The sequence below is a fragment of the Cyclopterus lumpus genome, chromosome 10 (assembly GCF_009769545.1).
Source record: "Cyclopterus lumpus isolate fCycLum1 chromosome 10, fCycLum1.pri, whole genome shotgun sequence".
Taxonomy (NCBI): Eukaryota; Metazoa; Chordata; class Actinopteri; order Perciformes; family Cyclopteridae; genus Cyclopterus; species Cyclopterus lumpus.
In genome coordinates this window covers 15,913,805-15,939,010 of record NC_046975.1, presented here as the reverse complement: position 1 = coordinate 15,939,010, position 25,206 = coordinate 15,913,805, and the positions used below count along the sequence as shown (strand labels likewise).

General features: G+C 42.2%; 2 protein-coding genes across 2 annotated transcripts; both read right to left on the bottom strand.

Moving 5' to 3' along the window:
• Nucleotides 1-1,922: 1,922 nt before the first annotated feature.
• On the bottom strand, nucleotides 1,923-6,783 carry p2ry4 (pyrimidinergic receptor P2Y4). The gene is made up of 2 exons (XM_034544346.1): nucleotides 5,581-6,783; nucleotides 1,923-4,404 (listed from the first exon to the last, which is right to left on the bottom strand). The coding sequence occupies exon 2, from the start codon at nucleotides 4,352-4,354 to the stop codon at nucleotides 3,275-3,277; it is 1,080 nt and encodes a 359-aa protein (XP_034400237.1). The 5' UTR covers nucleotides 4,355-4,404; nucleotides 5,581-6,783; the 3' UTR covers nucleotides 1,923-3,274.
• A 2,418-nt stretch (nucleotides 6,784-9,201) lies between these two features.
• On the bottom strand, nucleotides 9,202-24,741 carry inppl1b (inositol polyphosphate phosphatase-like 1b). The gene is made up of 27 exons (XM_034543742.1): nucleotides 23,432-24,741; nucleotides 22,181-22,244; nucleotides 20,068-20,206; nucleotides 19,834-19,951; nucleotides 19,280-19,420; nucleotides 19,014-19,101; nucleotides 18,759-18,836; nucleotides 18,429-18,566; nucleotides 18,184-18,298; nucleotides 17,981-18,081; nucleotides 17,792-17,894; nucleotides 17,490-17,686; nucleotides 16,436-16,553; nucleotides 16,202-16,298; nucleotides 15,952-16,090; nucleotides 15,735-15,834; nucleotides 15,502-15,590; nucleotides 14,457-14,538; nucleotides 13,934-14,023; nucleotides 13,733-13,846; nucleotides 13,560-13,648; nucleotides 13,376-13,463; nucleotides 12,718-12,870; nucleotides 12,222-12,303; nucleotides 10,948-11,743; nucleotides 10,743-10,858; nucleotides 9,202-10,014 (listed from the first exon to the last, which is right to left on the bottom strand). Exons 1-27 carry the CDS (start codon nucleotides 23,566-23,568, stop codon nucleotides 9,921-9,923), a joined length of 3,666 nt encoding a protein of 1,221 aa, XP_034399633.1. The 5' UTR covers nucleotides 23,569-24,741; the 3' UTR covers nucleotides 9,202-9,920.
• Nucleotides 24,742-25,206: the final 465 nt, after the last annotated feature.

Sequence of the window (25,206 nt, the reverse complement as noted above, 5' to 3'; positions counted from 1 at the left end):
GCATGACAGCAAACGAAAAGCACATAGGATCCGTTTAAAATGACATCAAATTGAAGTTCATCTCCAATGTTTCACTTTGCAATATTTGATAATTAAAACAATTTCTCATTATCTTAAAGCATTGTGTAGTTTCAAGGCAACACAGTTTCTTCGGATTCATAAAGCAATGTTTCTAAGACCATACAATGCACACACTTTCGTCCACACCGACACGCAAGTCACTAATATATCTTGTCAGCATGACGTCATAATCTTTATTATTCAGATGAATATTTGATTTCATGAAACTAAGCCTCCTAATGGACAACCAGACACATAAAAGTGACGGTTGAGACAAGTATCTCTAAGGTGGCAAAGAAACATCAAATTACTGCAGAAACTCAGCCTGATGGCGATGCGTCTTCAGTTTATCTGAGTGGTTATTAAACTGTTTCACGAACCCAACAGGGGGAGATCTTTCTGAGCTTAGAGAGGGGGACATGTGGCACAGCATTCAGCATGACACAAAAACATGAAAAATCACCAAAAGATGTAATTTAGCGCAATTCTATTCTATATTCAACCCAAAATCTTCTATTCATCCTTTAAGGATAATTTCAAGACCACCACACTTCCATCAAAGGGCAGCAAGCAGGTACAATACAAACTGAAAGGATGCAATTTGCCCAGAGAGATCATTCACCCTCTCTCTCGCACAATGCACCGAACAGATCACCTGGGTTATTATTCCTGCAAGTGACAAACGAACTAAATGCTTTGCAATTACAGGATTTGTCTGCTTTTCTATGTATCGTAATTAGGTTCGCCCTCCCCTTTGACCCTCGTCTGCACTGTCTTGACACCTGCTCTGCAAGTGCATCTCGCATAGACACTTCCTGCTTGGTGTCACGATGAACACCGAGCTCAGAAGCGGCTGCAGATACGACCAGTCACTAAATAAAAGTGCTTTTCCAGAAACGTTTGCTTCTGCTACAGGTCTGTTGGGTTATAATGCGAAATAATTCCCAATCACACAAGGACATCGCGTTTGCTCGGCCTCTTTGTAGCTTTAATGGCATGACCATCTTACCTCGTGTATGTCGTTATGTGTTTTACCTTCTTGTGGCCTCGTTCTGTGTCTGATAGACAGCGCTGGGGGCCTAAAAAAAATCAAAAAGCACTGCACGCAAGCTTTCTTTAAGACCTTCTTTTAATTTTTATTTACCTGCGTAAAGTTTTCGAACTGATTTACTTGAGACACCCAGCTGAGTCGTTGAGCTCCCTGACCTGCTGCGAGTGCAACTTCCTGTCAACGTGTCACCACAGGGAGGCGCTCACGAGCTGACATCACGGGAGTCCCGCGGAGTGAAACCGAGGTCAGATGTGGGGCACACAGAGCTGACTTCTGAGCAAACGGTTTGCAACCTTGGATTCCTGTGAGTTTGTAACAATGAGATCACGTGTCAAATTAGCAACTTGTTTCACTTTAACATGGTGGACCACAAAGAGACCGCTGGTGAAAGTTAACATGGAAAGGGTTCGCAGCTAAACGTCTCTTGTGAACTTCAATTCTGAAGGGACCAGCTGTGCTGATTATCTGTTTGTGATCTATAGATGATTGTTGGTATATTATTGACAATGGAGTAATATTTCCAAACAACCCTAACCCTTGTCATTTATACTATAATTATCATTCTGATAATTATTATTAATATTATAAGCCTTAAGATCAGTAATGGGTACCACTGCACTACGGTTATTGTTCTATTAGTTATGTTATACATGGTAAATGTTCACTTTGAATGGTTACAAACTTGGATTGACAAACTTAACATTATTTTTAAATTCCTGTTAAATATGTATAGACTTATAATAATTATTAATAATAATGTGGAGTTTTAGCTGTTTATTTAATTTATTCAACCTTTATTTAACCAGATAAATCAATTGAGACCCCTGTTCTCATTTACAATGACGACCTGGCCAAAAGGGCCGCAACAGGAGCTGTGAATAAGCATGAAGCACTGGAACAACATATCAGATGTACGTTAGATCCTGTCACATTTTAGGGGAGTACGGTGTAGCTTTTTATCATTTTAAAGTGACTTCAGTCAAAATTATCATGTGGGAAAAGAAATCCTATGTTTGGGGGTATACGCATTGCTCTTTATCTATTGAATTACTCTGCTTTCACTTCCCAAGCACTCTATCTATTTCAATCACAGCAAGTGGAGCTAGTTTCAGTCTGACATCACTCTTTTCATGAGGCCGAGTTGGATAAGAAATTGGAGCTTAATGTTATCGTGGGTGATTTCTCACTTCCATAATCAGCTGATGATACGTGACATACAGTAAACACCAGTTACTCATGATGTAACACTTTATGATACAAAAATATCTTCGTGCTCGTACATAATATCACGAGAACCGTAATACAAACAGAGCTTTATGAATCCATCGGCAACAGCATTGGAGGGTGGAGGGACAAATGCTCTGTAGCATTTAGTCAAACTTTCCAACACTGCTTTCACATCCGGCCAAACCATCCAGGAGTTTAACCTAAATTTCTGTTTGAAAAAGGGGCTTTAAATTCCTAGTATCAATCCCAACGGTAAAAGGGTAATAAGGAGGCGTGGGTGGTTTGATAATATCTCTCTTGTCCGGAGCAGCCGCTTTGCTTTTTCTCCACAGCTGAGCAAAAGACAGCTGTGAAAGTTGAAGGACAAAAACAGCTGCACTGGCTATCTGCAGACATTGTTGATACAACAGGAATAATTTGCCTCATAATTGCCTCATTTCTGACCCAATAGCTAGTTTTTGCCATCTTTGATTGGATATGAACTGGAATATTTGGATCAATGAGTGTCTGATTGATGACAACAATCCACTGACTAAATATTCTATGGTTTACTTGAATGCACCATTGACCGCCAGTGTCGAACTCATTAACCCAAGTGGCTCAGATTCAGTTTTCTTCTGCATTGGCACCAAAGAAGAGCAGTATGCAGCAGCTTATATACTTTCTATTTTGATTTGAGTTTGGTGTAATATACCCTTTGTGGTCTTTTCATCTTACAAACTCAGTATTCTCAAGAAAGTGAGGGGAATTGAAACATGGTCTTTATGCCTGTTGAACACAGGAATTAAAATAGTTTCTTCCAAACCTGCTCTCAGTGCAAACAAAAAAAAAAGATCACAGGTGCTTCTGCATGTGCGATTATAACTGTTAGCTTAGTCTGGAGCAGACATCTTTAATACATGTTAATTATTTTAGTATTCTGCAATAGATTTCCCACTATCTCTTAAAGTCTTCACTGGCTGGGTTCTTATAGACCAGAGCAATGTCATGGATGTTACTTGGCTGCGCCCGCTCAGGTCTTTGGCTGCTTGTCGTCTGCCTTTTTCCCGTCAGAACAGACATCATTTTGGACCGGTAGTGATCCCCAGCCAGGAAATACAGAATTGGGTCAATGCAGCTGTTGATGCTCGCCAGCGGCCGGGTGATCTTGTAAGTAAAGTTGACAATGTTGAGGAATTCACAGTTCATGTCTAACACACGGGAGGTGTAGTAGAGCGTCCGGGTGACGTGAAATGGGACGAAGCTCACAGCAAACACCACCAACACCACAATGATGAGCTTGATGGACTTCTGACGCGAGGCGGCGCCCTGCTGGCTGGCAGTTAGCCCCCGTCTGGGTAGGCACAGGGTCCGCGCCATCAAGCAGTAGCACACCACAATGACCAGGAACGGGATGCCAAATAGGAGCACCATGACGACAGAGCTGTAGTCCACATACTCCTCAAAGGCCTCCTGGCTGGTTGTGTCGTGGCACAGGGTGTCGTTGTCCCTCCTGGAGGTAGTGACGAAGATGAGGTTGGGCACCAGGCACACGCTCACCACAGCCCACACCATGCCGCACACCAGGTGGGCGTGGCGGGGCTTCACCATGGTCAGCGCCTTGATCGGGTGGCAGATGCCCAGATAGCGGTGCACGCTGATGCAGGTGAGAAAGAGGATGCTGCAGTAGAGGTTGGCATAGAAGAGGAAGCGCACTATTTTGCAGGCGGCCACTCCGAAAGGCCAGTGACTGCGGTTGGCGTAGTAGTAGATGAGGGTGGGCAGGGAGAGCACATACAGGAAGTCGGACAGGGCGAGGTGGAACATGAAGACGGTGCTGGGGTTCCACGGACGCATCTTTAAGAACAACCACAGCGCTGTAGCGTTGAGCACCAAGCCGACCACAAACACCAGACTGTACGACACCGGTAGCAGGATGTACTTGAACTCCTCGTCAAAGCGACAGCTGGAGTTGAATATTGAGATGAACACCGTTGACTGGTTGTGCTCAACAGGGCTGCTGATGACCGTTTCCATGGTGATGCAACTTCTCGTTGACGCACTCTCAAGCCAGCAGGTGACCGAACCTGTAAAGGAGGAAGAAACACTGAGATATGAAGACTTTTAGATTGTTTTAGAAAGAAAACACACACTAAGATTTACTAAAAAATAAAAAGATTAGTCGATTAGCAGATGAGTCAATTGACACCAAATGAATATGCAATTACACAAAATCATAATTCTCAGATTCCTGCTTTTCTCTGTTTTATATAATTATAAACTGAATCTCTTTGGGTTTCGGACTGTTGGTTGGACAATTGACAATGTCACCTTGGGATATAGGAAATGGAAGAAGCCATGTTTCACTTTAAGAATCTTGTAGAACAAATGATTCATCAAAGATCGAGTCACACATTCAGTTCCGTGGTCTGTGTTTAACAGTGGTGGAAGAATCCAGATCCTTTACTTCAGTAAAAGTAGTGCCACAGTGTCAACATGTGTGTTTCTTACATCTGTCCTGAAGCACAGTTGTATCCGAAATATACACTTAAAGTATCAAAAAAGTCAAACTAGTCAGTGCTATATGAATACTATATATATTATACTATTGGTTTATTAAGGTGTAGGTGCTCACGGTGGAGCTATTGTAACTGCTATATTTACTGTTGAATAATGGTTAATTTTTACATTACATTACATTACATGTCATTTAGCTGACGCTTTTATCCAAAGCGACTTACAATAAGTGCATTAAACCATGAGTCCAAACTCAGAACAACAAGAATCAAGCAAGTACAATTTCTTCAATAATTTAAGTAACTATATGCACTACATAACTTTAAAATAAATATTGTCTTGACTCCTTACAAGAACCTCTCGACAAATACTAATGTCGATCCCTTATCCGTACCATAGCAACAGTGAGCACAATTGTTTTATTTAATTTACATTTGTTATGGGGTCGGTGGTGTGGGTAGGGTCGGGAATGAGGTTTCAAATTCCAATCTATAACTGTCATGTGTGAATCCTCTTCCCATATGTGTATATATATTGTGCAGTAAACAGTCGGCTAAACTGTTTCACTCGGACAAAAAGAGGAGAAGAGGAATAAAGCGAGTAAGTGGAGATCCTCTTGTCGGAATGCACACGCGAGGATACTTTGCAGCACGGTTGTTTTTTCACGGTTTAAACATCGTCGTCCTCGCGGTCGTTACACCGACATAAAAAGTTAAAAGAGTTATCGCGACACTGCGGCGACTCACCACAAACGGGACTCTAAAAACAGCGCCGGTGAGCGGCTCTCGGTCCCGTCGTCAGCGAGAAGTCGTCTCAACTTTTCCGCCGCGGTCCGGTGGCAGCTCCGCTCACTCCGTCCGGCGCACGTTAGACACGCACGGAAAGTTGTGTTGCGGGGGAGTTGTGTTGTTGGAGTCCATGGCAGCGGCCCGGAGACGGGCAGCCTTGAGCTAGAGGACTGCAATGGGAAGTCTCACCGCTGAGTGGACACAGCAGCCCTCACTGTGGCTCACTTTCAAGCTCAGTTACACATTAACACCGAGCACGAGATGAGCCCGTTACAATAACTAAATACTATGGAAACACACTTTTAAAATACTTATTTACGTGTGGCTTAATGAAGAACCGGCTCTCTTACACTGATAAACTGATACTTCTTTATGTATAGAGTATATATTGTTATATTCATATTAAGTAATATATGAGCGTGTCTTCCACCATTGGTATTGTAACAGACGGTCTCATGTGTTTTGTATTGGAGATGATATGTCCCTTCAGGGTTGCTGTAGAAAAATAAGTAGCTGGAAATTGGGGGTTACAAATAAATAAAGAGGGAAGCTGCACAACACGCTCGGTTACAGTGTTATGTGTCTCGTTGCCCCCATAAGAAGCGACGGCAGAAACCTGTCATGCCCATCAATACACCAACAGTAATAACAAAGGAGCAACAGGTGTTCAACAACACGGGTCATTCATGCAGAGAAAGCATATACATCTACCACAATGGTGGTACAAGCCAAGAGATTAAAAACTGGATCAATAAAAACCTTCAAATCTGGAAATCCAACCAATTAGGCATCAAAACCAATCTCCAGATCTACATCTGTGTAAACACTACTCTCTACAGAACAGGACATTATGCCCACGTAGGATCTGGCCAAAGACCATCTACTGTAAGAACCTCCTCAAACTCACCCAGCAGGATGTGGTGAATGATAAATGGACCGTATATATACAGCGCTTTTATATTATCTTATCGACCACTCAAAGGGCTTTACGACACACGCCAGCATTCACACACACACACACCCACACATTCATACACTGGTGGCAGAGGCTACCATACAAAGTGTCACCTGCTAAACATTCACGCTCAGATGTTGGGTTCAGTATCTTGCCCACGGACACTTTGACATGTAGACTGCAGAGGCCAGGGTTCAAACCAACAACCTTCTGTTTAGTAGAAGTCTGCTCTATCCCTCAGTCAAAGCCACCCCTTGATGATAGGTGGACCCCACACAGCAAAAGGAAGCCCAGACGAGGAAGAGCTCCACCGACAGAGCTGCGCAGAAGGAGTTGGACGGACTTTGTCGCTTCCTTATGCCGGCGCAATGGGGATGAGCGAATGAGTGATCCCCATGACAACACTTAATGGCACTCAATGCTGAAATGTTACAGAAGTTAATATTTGCACAGCTGTACAGTTTTCCTTACAGCTGTTATAAAAGGCAGGATTTGCTCTCTAGAGCTGTGAGTGATCCACAGGTTCGTCCCTTCAGTAATCGGCATCATCTCAGGCTTCGCTGTCAGATTCACATGCTGATGCGTGGCATTATAAAGCCTGATCGTAAACAGATAAACAGGGGCAGATAAACTGAGGTGAGATGAGGCGGTCACATAATAAGTTACTAAAAGCTAAAGTTTGATTGACCCACTCCAATAGCCCAAAGACTATAAACACATATGGTTGAAATTGCCTTTGTATGATCTACATTGAGATGGACAATAGAAGGAACACATGACTTTGCTCACATGCAAAGACGTCTACATTTCAAAGGCTAAATATTGGCAGCATTTGGAAGTCCATTTAATATATACTGTTAGGACTTTATATATTTTAAATCCTGGTAAATAAAGTAAGGACGTGTGTGTAGCAGTCCGTGTACTGTTTAGGTATCTGTGGTAATGGATGTCTGGAATGTGAGTGGGCCACTGACAACACATGTTTATTCCCAGAAACCCTTTCTAACGACAGTGTTGGTTTGTTTTACAGAGAAAACAAATGCAATTGTGCTCAGAGTTAGTCTGGTTTCTTGGTTTGTGTTTGAAATTCATGCTATTTTTCATAATTGTCTGCATATTTCTATTTTTTGATCTGTATACAATGGACAATATCTTTAACACAGCACTTTTTTTTTTCACCACAGACGCCCAGTTCTAAATACTGCAAATACGTTGCAATGCGTTCTTCAGTGGGCCGTGGCCTGTCACCAATGGGTTACCTCCTTTCCGCGATGTAGTGACATCTATTCAAATAAAAATCTTTCAGATTGACACTTTGAATCAGATTATGAATTTATTAACTTTCTTATGATGAAGTCACTTTCCATTCTAAAATGTGTTTTTAATTATTATTTCTTCCCTTGGATGTTTGACCTTCGCTGTGCAGAACGATACATGCGGGAGACTTTACTTTCACGTGCATTATACTGCGACGTCTCAGCCATGTTGCTTGGTCCATTATGTATCTTTGAAAAGGGTGCTGAGAAGAATGGATTTTTCAGTGAAGTCAGAGCCATTTAAATTAAACTCTTGAAAAGACAGATGCAATTTCATACATTCTCATTTTTCATTGAGGGAGGAGGATGTGTAATTTTAAGACTTTTGACAAGGTTATTTAAGAAAAGAAAATCTAATTATTATAAAAACATCGCAGACTTTGATATCTGGAGGGGATCTTTATCTTTATGACGGACCAACTATGTCAATCTAAAACCCTGTTTCATTAAACATCACAGTTTTAAGAAAATCAATACTGTCCCACATTGTTGTCTTCCATTCGCAAGTTGCCAAACATTCCCAGCAGCGCTCCGGGCGATGAAAGCCCTACAGTCAGTATATACCTGCTGTCAGAGGACAGAGGGATGTGTTTGGTCATGCCTTAATGAGTAACTACCTCAACTAAATGCTACAAGCAACCGTACAGAGGAATACTGAGTTATTTTAGGATCAGTTGCCTCATCTCTTCATGCTGTGGTCTTTTATTGAACTGAGCTGACAAATACAGCTTTCACATGTATGTTCATGCACTTAGCCATCATGTCAGTCACCCTGTATAGTCAAATATAACTAATGCATTCATATTTATGGAAGTTGTTTAACACTGGAGAAGCATCGATTCTTAGTCAGCCATCCAGACTAAGGAAATATTCCCAAAGCACTTTCCAACAAGAAGCTGAAAAACAAGAAAAACTTCACTTGTTGTAACTTGATACAAATGATTCTGTGTGACCAAACCTAGCTAGTAACACACAGTTTGCTGCTACTTGGATGACTGCCACTTGAAGAGAAGTGTCATATATCAGCTATGGATATGCAAAGTATTGGAGCAAATAATTGCATATTTTCCATATTTATTGTTGCAGTATTGTTGCATCTCTGGTTAAACAAATTCTCTCCTCTCGCCACCCAAAAGCACTGCAGTATTAGACCATTAAGTAGGCTGCACCTCAGTTAGGTGACAATAATCAGCAAACAAGCGGAATGGTAGGATAATGTGATTTGAGCACAAACAGAACCGACTCAAAGGGCTCTCTTTCCAGCTGTTTCCAGCTGCTCGACAGCATGAAATAACACAGAATGCTTAGTGACAGTAAAGACGTTCTTTATGCACTTTACAAAAGGTTGCATAAAACATGCACAGTGGACATTGGTACTGATTAAGTGACATGATAGCAACATTATGAGACAGTAAACAAAATGAGATATGGCAGGTCCTTCTATACCAACTGTACAGATGCTGTTCCGGTAGATATGTACAGCTATGGATTTTATGCTCCATAGGTTTAATAGTGGGCTTTTACAAGCTCAGATCCAGGCTCAATACTAGCAGAGTAATGGAAAGCACAACGTAGACGGGATGAAGGGGAACAGTAAACACTAACCTTAAGTGAACACTGGAAATTGAAGGACTATATGTTTATAGTCATTTAAACTTAATCAATGAGACCTTGAAACCATAATCAATATTTGTATATTTGTCAGTAACTGCAGATACAAATCAAGGTTTTCCATTCATATCACCCACCGCTTTCATTATCTGTCAAGATGGATGGATAAATAAAGCAGACTGTGCCACGAGTACTTCCTGCGCTGTGTCTCCCTTAGCTGTGTTAACACAGACAGACTTTTGTTACAGTATTGATTGAGTAGATGAAAAGACGGCAGGGCTGTAGGAAAGTCCAGTGGATGAGATTGATATCCCATCAGTCTGTCCACCTTTCAGGTCTTTCAGGTCACAGTTTTTCCAGTTCTAACTGAGCGGACTACGAGGCTTCGTACCAGCGACGTCTTTCATCCCTGTGTGTCAGTTCCAGTTCCTGGGCAGGTTCTCGAGGATCCTGCGTCGGTGCGAAGGGTTCGTCACTCCTGCGGCACGCAGATCCTCCTCAGTGATGCCACTGTAGAATGGTGGAATAGCGATTATTAAGTAGTTTGTAAAGTTTACAACATCATACATGGTCTGTAAATCTTTGCAAGCACTCCTGGCCCCAATGTTTTATTTTTAATTTTTATCAACACTTGACATCATGTTTGAAACAGCAGGCTCAGGAACAGCTTCTTCCCCTCAGCTGTCAACTTACTAAACTCGGTGAGAGCCCCCATCCCCGGTTACCACCAACTTCCCTCCCACACACACACCAGACACCTTCCTCCAGTGACTATATACATGCTTACACCTTACTGTTTATACCATATATACACTGTTTATATCTTGCATTTCATATCCACTGCTCATACTGTTTACAGTATACTGCCTATAATGTTATACAACTCATACTGTTGTTTATCAAGGTCATTGCACTGCCCTTTTACTGCTTCATTGCACTTCTGGTCAGACACTAAAACTGCATGCCGTTGCCCTCATACTTGTTCTCTGTGCAATGACAATAAAGTTGAATCTGAATGTGAATGTGATGTTCAGTCCTCTCATTCAGATGAACATGACTGGTCATCCAATTGCGACCGTTTTATGAACGCTGAGGTTATCTCTACAGAAAAAACATATTTACTTTCTCTGTGTCTGTCTAGTAACAGTAGCCATATTATTTGTGTCTGTCAATGAAATGCAGTAACTAGAGTCTAACTAAGTGCGGCTTGTGGAACGTGTTATTCAAAATGATTTTACCTGAAGTAATCCAGATCATCCCAGCCATTGAGGCTGAGTCCCAGGGTGTATTTCTGAAGACCAAGAGTACTGAGAAGCTCCCGCACAGTCTCTGGAGCACCTTGGAGTACAGACACCTGCGTTGAGATAAAGCAAACAGAGTTGTTGTTTTTCCAGAGCACCAGTGGTTGCGCCTTATTAAAAGTCTTTGAGAGCAGCATGCTACCTCTTTGTCCCAGCTGTAGCCTCGATCTCCATGCATGTAGGGGCCATTTCTATAACTTGGCATATGGTTGTGTATGTGTGGGACTCTCTGCACTGTCGGGAAGAAGTCAACTTCACTGAGGGACTTGGCCATTTGCAAAGCAGTGAGGGAGTTGTCTCCTGTAGGTCCAGGGGGCTGCTGGGCCACCATCCAGGGAACAGGCGCCTGAGAATGTGGTAAGTGAGTGGGGATGTAGGGGAAAGCTGACGGCACCTTGGCTGCCCACAGAGGTTTGGTCCTTTCTGGGAGAAGATGATGTTGATCCCTTCTGGCTTTTTCCCTGATGATTGCTGAGTGATTCATGTATAAGTTCCTCAGGTTCTTCTCGGGCAGTATGGAGTTGTGAACAATTTTTTTACCTTGGTATTTGTCTCTGGTTTGTGAAGTCTGTTCCTGGTACTGTGACATGGCGTTACTTGAGGCTGGAGGTATGGGAGATGGGGTTTTGGTCGGGAAGAGCTGATAGGAGGAGTTGGTGTGTGGGGAATGAAGGTCGTTGGTTGGAGTGTACTGGGGCAGGACGGCTGGAATTTCAATCTCTGTAAAGTCTGATCTGCGACAGGGTCTTCTATCGAAGCCCTGACGTCCTGAGATTTTGGGGAGCTGCAAGGCCTCATTTCCAGACCAGATCACCGGAGGGTCCCGACGCTGAGGGAGAGGCTCCTCCACCCTGCGTGCCACTGATACTCCTTCAAAGATGAAGTAGGCTGGATTGGTGTAGCTGCTCGGAGTTAGTTTGGGAGGAGCTGCCAAGGACCTGCAATGAGCAAACATGTTTTGAATTTGCAAAAATTCATTAACAATTTTAAGTTACTAAATTTGTCCTCAATTCTCACAAGATTTCGTAATGTCTTTACTCGCATTCACTGTTAACACTGCAAGTGTTCAGACCAATAGCGGCACTGTGCTAAAAGCACACAAGGTCTGCATTGATTTGGACATGTGGCTTCAGTTACTGGTGACAAGATGAAATACAATCGAAGGAGTCCAGTTTAAGAAATACACAGGAGCATTGAAAAACAAGTAATGGCATTAAAAAGCATGAATTGTTTCAGTATAATTTAGATTTTCTTTTCAAAATAACAGTATGCAATGGAGTCTAACTTTGAGCTTGGTTTAATTGAAAAACAAAGCAGGTGTAATGTGCTCACATGGTCAAAGACATACCAAAACCAAATAGTGCTCTTGGAAAAAAGGGTTAAAATTAAAATGTAAAAAATTAAAAAGGTCCTCACCTGTTTATTGAGACCCGTGTGGATGCAGGAGATATATGTCCCCTCCTGAGACCTTTATCATCTTTCTCAAAATGGAACCACTCTAAAAAAGTGAAATGACGGAAAATCAACAGGTGTCATAATGAGCAAGACTTCCTTAAAGTCTGTGTGGTGCGTGTAGAGCAAAGGCCATGCCAGTTTGCAACCGCACAGCATCGTGGTGTTTGTGTGTGTTGTTGCAGTGCCTGACCTGGTGACATAACACTCATCTGTCCTGTTTCAGTGTCACAGGATGCATCTGGTCAGGGTCAGCCAATCAGGAGCCAAAAGAGGAAGCGGTCGATAGATACTAGCAAGTGTAAAGCCAAGTCAGAGATCATTATGGAACCAAATAGAGGAAGCAATGTGTGACTCATGGGAGTCAAAGAATGCAGTGACAGTGGAGATGAAAGTTTAGTGGGAAGTGATAGTGCAAGCAAGGCCAAGGGCAAGAGAGGACCAGTTCCGGCTGACCCACCATAGGTCTTCTCTCGAGTCCCTCGTCTGTCCTTTGGCACATGGACCCTGACCCGTCCTCTTATGGAGCCCATCTCCTCACCTCTGTGACTCAAAAATGTCTCAAACTGCTCCGATGCACCGGTGAGTGAGCGCAAGGCCACACAGCATTCACCTATACAACAGATGATTCACTAGATCAATAAGACATTTCAAGCTGAACCAAAGTGTTGGGTGCAACCTATCAATCCAGATAGTTTTAGCATGGTGGCCGTAGAACTAGACACAGACTGGTTCAACTACATTGAAGGTCAACTGCATTTGATTTGAGAAGAACATTTATTTTTATAACACTAAATTGGGTGCCTTAAAAACAGTAAACCATCCACTTTATTGTAAAAAAAAAAAAAAAAGAAGAAGAAAATATTTGTCAATAAAAATGCTTATAAATGTGTCAAAGAGACTTTTTAATGCACATTTTTGGAGCTCAGGCTGGCATCTGCAAACCGCATTAAAAACATAATGAAATTAGCAGATAGCACTTGTAAAAATATATTAATTTCTTCTTTAAGAAGGAACAAATAGAAATCCTTTCATATTTCTGGATGGACTTTCACTTGAAGGACACTCATCAGCCATCCTAGAGGGACGTTATGAATGTAGTAGTTAATGTGACCAACCGTAGGACTCAAACCCGTCACATGACTTGACAGACAACAGCAGGTGCTGATCCTGAAGATACTCCATGTCGGACATGATTGGAAGAAGCTATGACAGACATAAGCAAATCACAAGAACTTACTTTAGAATTTGGCTTAAAAAACTAACAATCATTTCAGCCATTTCCAAATGAGCCTCTTTAACCTTCGGCAGTTGTTTGAAGGACCAGCCCAGTTTGAGAAATCTGGGAACGTCACAGCTCTGCGAGTCATTCTCACTCGAGCGCCGTGTCTCTGCAAAGAAAGATGCAAATGAATCTTTGTCATTTGGCTGCATAATGGCTTTATGTAAAATGTCTTTTTTGTGTGGTACCATACCTTCAAGGCAAGACGAATTAAATTCAATAAAGAACTTTGCCTTGCTCGCCGTCTTCACAATGGCCTCGATGCCTTCAAGCTCTATCCAGGCCTTCTCCATGCTCGAATGTGTATCTGTGCGAGACAAATGCATAACAATGCTGTTCACTTAATAAGGGGATGCAGTCATATTCTATCTGTTTGTGTCCACAATGACAGCACCTGTTTTGCAATTTAACCGTGATGTCACTCCCACTTGGAACGTGGCAAAAACAGGTGAGTGATCGCTTGTGAAGATGTCATCTGTGCAACCTGGTGAGAGACAAATTGTCCAGATTAGTTTCCTTTTAGAATCGCAATAACAACACTAAATATATAAAAGTAACTAAATGCATCAAGCAGCACTGTAAGGCATAGGAGCTGTCCTCCATGTTTTTCAAGATGTGACCAAAGAGTGATTTAGGAGACAAAAAGTAGTTTTTAGTCAGAAACAAAAGATCGGGCAGAAAGAGGAAATGACTCTTTTCCTTTATGGACCACAGACCAGGATGTCGGGGTTGACCGTTATTCATTTTGAAGGCTGCTCTCATTTTGCAGTGGTGAAAAAGAAAGAAACACAGATATTTAGTTTGAGAATGTTGAGGTTTAGGCACTGTGCTGCTCTTATACATTTGGCGTATGCTTTATTTAACTGTTTACTTTCTGATTTAAAGCTTTTTTTATATTTTCAATCTCCAGATCCTACCATATGCAGTGCAGATGATGTGCATCTCTGGGTAGGACTTCCACAGAATCCTATCACACCATGATGGAACATTAACTCGCACCTACAGAAAGAGAGTCAGGTATAAATCAACAAAGTATTGTACAACAAATCCAAATACCAGATAAACAAACTGTTTGCAGTGCCTTTCTTCCTGTTATGCCAGATATTCCTTTTGTTTGTTAACTCTCAACCTCCTATTTCTATCTGACATGGCAGCTGCTGTCGGTCACCTATCGACCCCTTCAATAGTTTTTAGTTATTTATAAAACTATCTTGAGTCAGCTGTATAGTTAGTGCTTATAGGCTATCAGAGTCTCAAATACATAAACCTACAGGCTGAAAGTATGACAACAATGTAATTCTGAAAAAAATGATTAAAGACTCAAAATACAGGCACCTTTATGTGAAGGATATTATTACAGAATTTAATGCAATGCCGAGTGGCTCCAAAAGGAAAAATGTAATCAAAGAAACACACATTGTTTGGATCAAATTATCTTTATCTGGAACTTACCGGTAATATAAACAAGACTAAGAGTCTACAGACTTGTGAATAAAGTTGAGGTGGAATAACTGACACATGTGGACACCCACACTAATGCCCATGGTACCATTGTAAAGAAAAGTGTTTAAATGAGTGTTTCAGTTTTATTTGCAATACAAACATGTTCTCATGCTTTCCTTTCCCTTATTAGATATCGCTAATGTATTGGGGTTTTTTTTTCATCATATTGGTACATTGCATATGTTGCCTGTTTCATTGTAAAGATACTTATATAAAAACTACAGCTCAAAGCCATGATAGTGGCTCTGTGGGGCTGCACTTAAATCTCTAAGTATTGTTTGTACAAACCATCCAATAGTTGTCTAGAACCATGAAGCTTAAAACCTGGATGAAGTCATTGAAGTCTTGGTTGTGTGTGTCCAAACATTTTTGTGACATCTACTCAAAAGGTGCAGATTGTTGATGTTTAAACCATCCTGTTTTTTCTGAGCTGCTCTTGCGTAACAAGAAATGACTCACTCCCGAAGTCTTGTACTTCTGCCACAGGTAGCAGTCTCTGGAGCCCCGTTCATAGCGATACGTGGGTGGAAATGCAATCTTCTCTTCCTCTTAACCACGATAAACAGAGAAAGAGTACAGAGTCAGCAAAGGCAGAGCCGAATCCAAATGAAATGGTATCTATGTATATATATATTTACCATTTATTTAGTTATTGTACATTTAAGTGGTACAGCTACCAATAAAGTACTCACTGAAATTGAGAAAGGCCTTCCTCTTTTGTCTCTCTCTGGTCAGCTGGTCCGCGCACATGAGCTCTTCAAACTCTCTCTTAGATACATGTTTCAGGATGTCCTGTATCAGTGAGGACCAGGGAGAAGCAATAATTAATGCCTGCATATTTTCTCAACTGTCTTCAAAGGTCTTAAACCCGAGCACTTAAAAAAGAGCAATGGCCAATGTCAGCCCGACCTGAACATCCAAGTCGAGTCGGTAGTTGAGGTCTCCGCACCAGAAGAGATGGGCGAAGCGCAGGCTGATGTCGAAGGCACCGAGCTGTTTGTCGCCCAGAGAAAGCAGTCTGAGGATGTCCACAAAGTTTTGGTTCCTCCTGAACATGATGCACATTACAAGAGACTATTTTAAATCATTGTAATACTACGTAGAAATAAAACCGGAGCAGACCGATTGTGTGTTACACATGTGTATAAACCAAATGTACCTCAGGACCTTTTCACTTCCAGAGGTCAGGTGGCAGTTAACAAACCCAAAAGATGTTCCATTGAGGAGGAAGGAGACACCGACAGCGCCCTTGTTTCCTAGAACAACAGAGATATACTCAACCTCAAACCTAAACACAAATCTGGTTATGTTAATCATGCACTATTATTTCTGGCTTCCAGCCATTACAGTATTTCAGTCTGTTCTTTGTGTGTATTTGTGGTGGTGAGCCTACCCAATGTGTTTCCCAAGCCTGTCTTCACACTGGCTGTGTTCACATGGCCGATGCGACTCTCATGCACCGGCTTCACAAACACAGCCAGCCTCATATTCCACAGAGACTGTACTGCCACCTACAGGACAACGCTGCGCATTACAATACATAGACGAGAATAGTTGCCCTCCTTGTCAAAGAACACATTATTACAGAGTTCTCAAATGATTTGACCCATTTTAGTAAACACAGTGAACACAGACACTGAAACGGAGCAGTTCTACAGCGACGTGAAGTGTCACAACAGGTCTTTTAACAAGAATCCTCACATTAAAAGTTGTAATCTCTCATTGACTGATATTATCTATGTATATATCCAGTATATCTGAAAGTAGATCCATTCCTATGATCTGAGACGCTAATGAAACATTTTCCTTCTAATTAAAAAAATGTGTGATCCTTCACACTTTATAAACTGTAAGTTTACCTTCTACCAAATGTAAAATGTTATTTAGTTGAATATATTTATATTCAACTAGTCTGTCCAACAAATTACATCAATAATGTTACAACTGCTCTAAAATATAAGCTTAATTTTACCTTTTTTAGTTTTAAGTGAAACCTCAAAAAAGTTTCCTTGTGATTATATTCATTTTTCTTTATGTCAGGCCAGGTTTTACAGTAATATAAGTTTGTGTTTTACTAGATAATGTAAAGGTCGTATTTGTTTGAAAACAGCTGGGTGAATGTTTTTTTTAGAGCATGAACATTGATTTGGAGATTTCTGTGAGAAGCATCAGTCAAATTGATTCTTGTTGTTCTTGGTTTGCAACCACACAAGGCTCTATACAAAATGTGTTTACATATGCAGTAGTTCTCCTGTAAACCTACTTTGATGTATAAAATCAGTGGAGTTCCTCTTTAACTATTATGGTCATGCAAACTTTTGAATCTTTCTTCTGTGAAAATATAGTATGCTTCATGGTTAATATACACTATATAGACATAGGAATCACCACGAGAAGAGGAAAAACATTGAAAAAGAGAATAGTTTTTGAGAGAAGAAGATAATTACTTGTTTGAAGTCAATGTGAGTATGGCTGCGAAGGGTTGCTTTGATATGTTCTGTCCATTCTTTCTCCCCCTGAGGATTCTCCTGAGTCCCCAAGGCATAGATATCATGAGGGAGAAAGGCGGTCGAGTCATCAGGGGTGTGCCCCAAACCGCAGCAGGTCACCCACGACTGCAGGCTACGAGGAGGAGGGGAACCACCTGTGAACACAAAACAACACAATAAATAATAATAAAATAATTATCCTTCGAATTCAAAATCTGTTTCCTCACAGTGGAAGAGACTGTCATCACATGTATGGTTACCCATGTTCCAGGTGCCGACAAACACAGAGATCACGTCTGGTTCCCTCAGATGAGAGTGCCTAGTTTTCATCATCTGGAGGAGTTGGCAGAAGGCATCACGTTTCTAAAAGAGATGAGAGACACTCAGTGAATTATGGAAATGAAAACAGTAGATTCCAGTTAATAATAACGCCAGGTATCTTTTCTTACCCGTGCACTCTCAAACGTAATTTCCCGTGGTGTGTTGTGGTGGCTGTCGACCACCATGCGTACCTTGGCCGGACTGCTCTGGAACTTGACAATCTGAAGGACTGATACCCAAGAAACATGGCAGCAGATTTATGTATACAATATATATTATGTCTGCAAGCAAGAGAAATGTCATAGGCGCTAAAAAGTGAGTATTTTCTTACTTCTGTCATGTGAAACCCGCTCGATACCAAATGAACCAGCCTTCCTGTCAAAGAGCAGCACTCCTGTGTCCACATCTACAGAAACAGTCTGTCTGCCATACCTCACCATCTTCACCTAGACGCAGCAAGAAAAACAACTGTTAACACATTTAAATAGCAGGACATCAGTTGCAAATGTTTTCTCATTTTTCAGTCATATTTGATTAAAAAAAAACATTACATTCTACTTTTTCAACCTGATGTACCTGAAAGGAGTGAACTGGCAGCTGCCTGGCGTGGTTCTTGACAGGTGTTACATTGGTGGGCGTTGGATCAGGAGGAGGTGGGTTCGGTTGCACTGCCAGATTGTGATTGGTCACCGCATCTTGTAATGCTTTTAATACCTTCACGATCAGAGTAATTGCAGTGTTACAATCTTACCACGGTTGTCCATCACAAACCAATTGGTCTGTTTTTCAAAACCTCATCATCACTCAATACCCACTGCCACTAAAAGGTGCAAGACTGTGTAATAGTAATAGTATTGCAAGAAAACACTTGTCAAGAATGAATCTTGTGTAATTTCATAAACATACCTTCTTCTCCAACGAAGAAAGGAGGCTGACCAAAGCTGAGATCTTACACAATAGGATGTCTATATCCATCTCGGGGCCCTCATTCCAAAAATACAATACATAAAGCGCCATGAGTATATGTATATGGATGTGTAAGAATGCACTTTTATCCCCACCAGTAAACCCCTTTATCCCTTACAGTAAATGGTTACCATATTATACAATTACAATAAATTACTGTTCTTCATAAAGCATGCTGCATGGTTTGTACTGTACCTGTTTCTTGGTGTGTGTTAAAGAGCAGCTCGGATGGTCAAAGACCTTGGCCAGGGTTTCCAGACTTGAGAGAGTCAGGTCAATTTCACTGTAGATCAGATAAAAATAAAAAAAAACGTTGTTAATGACCATACATCTGTTTACATACATTACAGTGTAGAGCCTCTACTGTATAGATTGTGTGCCATGTCATAACAGTTTATACGTTTGCAAATTGCTCCTAGTTTTTATGTTCGGCTCATCGTTAACAATAAAAGTATGCTAACCTGTTTAAGCCATGGCACGCAGTACCCAGAGTACGCTTGAGGTGGCATAGAGTTGTTGCCCCTTTGTGCACATTCTCAATGTCAAGAGGCAGCTCACTGAAGAGGTAGTCATTGAGTAGACCAATCACATCACCTGCAGTACTGTAAACAGGATCAAACAGGCAGAATTCATTTAAAATTAGAGAAATTGTCTCTGGACATTACTTTTGCATGAGTTTTATCTGCTGACAAAAAACCCACAGCATTCTGTATCAGTACTGTTTATTAATAGGCCCAAAAAGAAGTCAAATGAGAGTTTCACATGATGCTTTCTAAATGATTGATTGCCAACAGGTGCACATTTAGATGAGAAAATGTTGTGAACATGACAGATGGCTCACATTAATGTGACTATAAATCACATTAAGTCACACACGATAAACAGGCACATATTGTCACACAGAATAAGCAGCTCTCAAATATAAACGGTGTACATGCAAAATAGATAAGCATGATGCAAGGGTCGTCTTTTGCCAAACTGTTCACTATTTAGCATTTAGGCTGGATAATCACACCTGGATGTGTTCAGCTCCCGCAACTTATCCAGGAACAGGTGAGGGGCTGCTTTTACTGGGGGTCCCGTGGAAGGCACCGCGTTGACAGAGGCTGGAACCGGAGACGGCTTCTCGTCATCTGTGCATGCACGAAACATACAATCAAACATAATAAAAACAAATGATTATGCAGCCCTGAAATGCACAACATAGACTGTTTGGTGATTTGTTTTTTATAACAGATAGCGGCCCCACCTGAGCTCTCTTCCCCAGTGTCTGTGTCACGGGGAACAGCGTAGAGCAGAGGAGTGACCAGGCCCTTGTGGGGATGCTGGTACCCCAACACCAGGTCCTCCAGGGTCCGAAAACAGTTTACCTGGACCCCCTGCGTTGTCTGTGAGACACATACACACACACACACACACACACACAAGTCAAAAGTCAGTGAGTGTATGTACAGTCATAAAACCATTGAAATGTACAGTATGTGTGTCATTGCTTTAAACAGAAACAGTAACCAAATGCACTGCAGAAGATAAGAGACATGATCTGCATCCAACACACTGATGTTACATTGAGACACACATTTATGAATATATACGCAGTAGTTTAAATCAATTAAGTTCTTTTGATAGACTTGCTTTGTGTAATACAGGTTTATAAAGAAAAATATGTATACATGACAACTTTAAAGATATGAGGTTTCCAAACAAAATGTTGTGGTCTACGTTGGCTCACTAAATGTACTTTTATTGCAACTTCACTTCCTTGTTCTTTCTCAAATTTAAATTTTTTAATTTAATTTAAAAAACCTGGTAAGACCTACTATGCTAATTGAAGTAAATCTAGAACTATATGAATTCAATTGAACATAAATTAAAAACAATTCTAGCTGGCACATTGGTTATTAGAAGATGTTTCCACAATCGAAATCTCGCTTTGGAGAACAACACCGAAGTGTTTATATGCATGACAGAAAAAGCCACATGCAGATGTCCTGCTGTGATAAAACAAAAATGGTCCCGGGGGTCTAGAAAGCTCTCGCCTTCACCAACCAGGAGAGGTGACATCACTGAAAGCTACTTCCTGGCTGCTGCAGTAGTTGTCTGTCATGTTTCACTGAGGTTCAACATTCCCTGTCAGACTAAACCCCGCCCCTCACAACAGACAAAAACATAGCACAAAAAAAAGTCTACTTTCCAACAAAAAACCTGAACAGCTACACTTCAGTGGCACTCAAAGCAAAAAATGAAGATGAAATAAACCCACATGCGGTGCACAGGTGCTGTGTGCATACATACTAACAACGCTACCGGTCACATGCACAAAATCAACAGGGTTCGCATTAGACTGCAATAAAGCAGACTCTTTTCCTGTGCCCTCTTTTAGAGACGTTTTTGTTTTCATTTTGTGGCGGTTTTGGCTTGAGCTACCCGTCTGTTTTGCCAGGAACTCTTCAAATAGTATTTTTTATACCACAAGGATCTCTTGAAACGCAATTTAAAAGAAATTACAAGGAATAAGAGACAGTAAAAGAGTAAAAAAAGGGCCCAAAATATCTCCATGGCCATCTTGGATATGCAAAAAGACAAGCCTGTGAGTTGTGAGTTAGTGGAGCAAATCCAGTGAGGGAAAATACGTACTGGAGGTTTATACTGATGGCAGTGGAAACACAACTGAAATAGCAACAGAGTTTAAGGTCTTCATTTGAAAGCAGAGGACCTTTCCAAGTCAGAGGCTTAAAAAACGACTGCCAGACAATCATTCATAAAATTGTTATTGGAATTTAATATGCAGACATAGTTAAACATTTTAAAAAAGCCACATATGATTTGCGGTTTAGGCCCTGAAACTGTTTATTTCCCTCACTCTCTCGCTTTATCTCACCCACTGTGTGCGTATGCGCTCGCAGACTTGTTTTTATCATCGTCATTTGCTGACTAACTGGCCTCCTGCTCAGAGCATCAAAAACAGACTCGTACCATTACTGGCTACAACTCCAACTGGCATCCAACCACACACCCCCGTCCATCCACACAACGAATAAGCACACCCAGTGGTCAGTGACCTAGTGTGTGGGTTGAGTAGGAATCTCTGACACATAAAAACAATTTCTCCTCTGTGCTGCAAGCATGAGGCCATATGGAAGAGATGCCATTCAAACAACAAGGCTGCTGCAGAGGAAACACAAACATGTTCCTGTTCTCCCACAACAGACAATAACAAACCATTGTTTGATCCCTCGAGCTCCCTCTGACCGACTGCGTCTCTTTCTGCGTGTATAGTTTGTGCCGAGACATTCATTGCGTCTCCACTTTCCGCTGTTCTTCCTCGCCAGGCGAAGGATTCAGTGTCGATGAACACTCACCTGAACCGCGAGAAGGCCGTCTGCGTCGGGAAGGATACGATATGTGTGAACATGACGTTGGAACCTTTGGAAACCAAAAATAACTCTGTTATTAATGCCATGGCAAATTACTGCAACACGCTTCTGAGCAAACATTCAAAGGGTAAATGCACTTAAATGTATTGTTTAAATAAAGAGCAGATGTCTAACTGTAGTTAAAGACACTGTAACTATCTTAACAAGGCGCCAGTTGTTTTACAGATCACTAATGACGCGTCTTGTTTTAGTTATACAATGTGTGAGAGACACTTAGATCATCATCTCCAGTCACGTCAGAGGAATCTGTTTCAAGGCAGCGCGTAGTAATGAGGCAATTTTTTGTTGTTATCAGTCAGCTCCTGTGTGTTACCTGAACAAAGGGAAACCATGATAGCAGAATGACTGAATCAAATGTGTGGACATATGTAACAAACTAATAGAGGGAATGACATATTGAGAAAAGAACGAAGGGAAAGAGGGAGCACTGCGAGCGCCCCGGCTCAGCTTTCAGGAATGTATCTGGCTCAGGCTGATGAGCAGTCAGCGTAGTGCGGTCGCTGGAGCCCCCGCCCTCCTTCAGGGGCCCCAGGGAAGAAATAGGGGTAAGAGAGGAAACAGGGAGTCCTGGGCCAAGGTTCGACTGGCTGAGGTGGCCGCTGTTCGGACAGGACAGGGTGACTAGTCTGGAGAGGGTGTGTGTGCGAGGTTAGCCCAGCCTGCACACAGCACTTAAAGTCGGTCTTTGCTGGCTGATGATGGTGTAAGTGATGGATATGACAGGCGGGTTGGGGGTGTGGAGTGAAGCCGCTGAAACAATTTAAAGATGGGGACATTCTTCAGAAATGTTGCGTTTATGAATAGTTTCCAAACTCGTTCGCCAAAATCTAAACGTTTCACAAGATTCGGTACTTAGATATGGTTTTACATGAAGTAGAACTGTTTCTTCCCAGATCGGGCAGTGTTTACTACTTCAAGACATCCTGAGTGAATCATTCATTAAGTATTTCCAAGAGGTGGAGCACATCAAATTAGACACACAAAGCTCGGTAATTTATGATTATAAAATGACGGTAAAAATTATTTCTTGTGAGTGAAGAGTCACGTCCCCATACTTTAAGTTAGGATCTACACCTACAAATACATTTAGTGAAAATATTCTGCTGCTCTTACTCTGTGTGTGTGTGTGTGTGTGTGTGTGTGTGTGTGTGTGTGTGTGTGTGTGTGTGTACTCACAGCAGGCACAATGCATAGGCTCCTGGCACAGACTCACTGTCTCTCACTAGGTAGCTGCCATCCCTTCCTGCCCGTGCCAGCAAGTCCTCTGCATGCACACGGCTGATGTCACGATGATACCATGCTGCCGTAGCCATGGCAATCAATGTTGCGAGATATGTTCAGAAAAATAATCCACATGAGGTGATGAACTTGACGTAACACAAATGTACTGCCAGACTGGCATTGAGCTGGCAGAGTGCCATTCAAGTTGTCAGCGCCAGAGTGTGTCGAGAGATCTACTTTAGTGTTTAGAACTTTCCCATCATCCTTTTCTTCATGATCAAAGTGTCAAGCAGACAACCCATCATCTCGTGTATACCAGCTAGCATTTCCTGGGTCACCGTTGGTTCCTTCAGGGTCACACATCCTGTTGCAATGGAGGAATAAAAGAAGGAACATCCAGCTGACTGTGAGGTCAGTCCCCTCCTCAACAGAAGCTCCAGTCCACCTTTCTGATAATATCCGTGTGTAGAGACCCAGTTTCAGCTCTTGGTTGCAAGCTGCTGCACCCAGGTGGGTGTGTTGCTCCAACAAACACAGACCATCACAGCGGGCGCGAGGGAGGAGGGGAGGCAGAGGGAAAAAATAGCGAGAGGTGCTGCACAGTCTGAATGAAGCAGCCACCCCTGAGGCGATGACGGTGCCTCTAGCTTAACCACAAACACAAGCCCTCCTCTGGTCTCAAAACAAAAAGCCCACATGCAACATGCAACAGGAAAAGCAGAACCAAGAAAGGCAAAACAAACAAGTTGCGCCGCACACACGGCGCCCACACACACTCACGCACGCACACAGCAGAGACAGAAACATACCAGATGGGACTCAGTCAGCACTAAAACCAGACAGGCATGCAACAGAAACGAGACTAATTCAAATGATTTCCCAGCTCTGTTGCCATATAAGGGAATAGGAACACCCTCCAAAAAAGTTCAGCTGATGAATGCAGTTGTCTTTGCTTCGTCCAAGCCCAGATTCCATTGAGAGTGTGTCTGAGTTGGACGTGGGCTACACCGGGGGTCTCCCTTTCATACTGGACGTGTGTGTGCTGGCGTGCGCGTCTCGTCAGGAGCGTCCCGTCCGCGCTGGCTTGGTCTCCAGCGGTTCTTCAGAGTGCTGTCAGAGCAGAGGGAGGGGACCAGAGAGGTAGAGGACAACCCCGTTAGGGCGCCGGGCAGACAGAGGAAGTGACTCGACATTCCAGATGGCGGACACAGCCAGGAGAATTCTTGCGAGGGGCTCAACTCCACCACCAGTGTGTGAAACAGCAGACTGCTTCCTTTTCCTCTCTCTTCTCTCCTCTCTCTACTTATTTGTCCTCCCTCAGCCCCTGCCCTCAAATGCCAAACAGAAAGAAGAAGAAGAAGAAAACAAACAGCTCACCACACACATGTGAGCTGCCAGACTAATCCTCAGTTTCCTGCTGTTTAAAAAATATATATATATATCATGTTTATCTTCAGACGTTTCATCCTCAGGCATATTTACTTGCTTTCATTGTGTTTTTCTCCTGTCCCAACCTTTTCCTTTTCGTCACCCTTCATAAACTTCCCTTCCTCTCTTGCACACTCCTTCCCTCTCAGCAAAAAAAAGCAGCATCCATATGGTTATGATCATCCTTCGCTTTCTTATTTTTGCCCTCCTAGAACATCACCCATTATTCAGCCCTCCTACTTCCCCCCTTCCTTCTAAGCTAGAACGTATAACTCTGTGGGAAGCCGTTTGATCCCCTATTT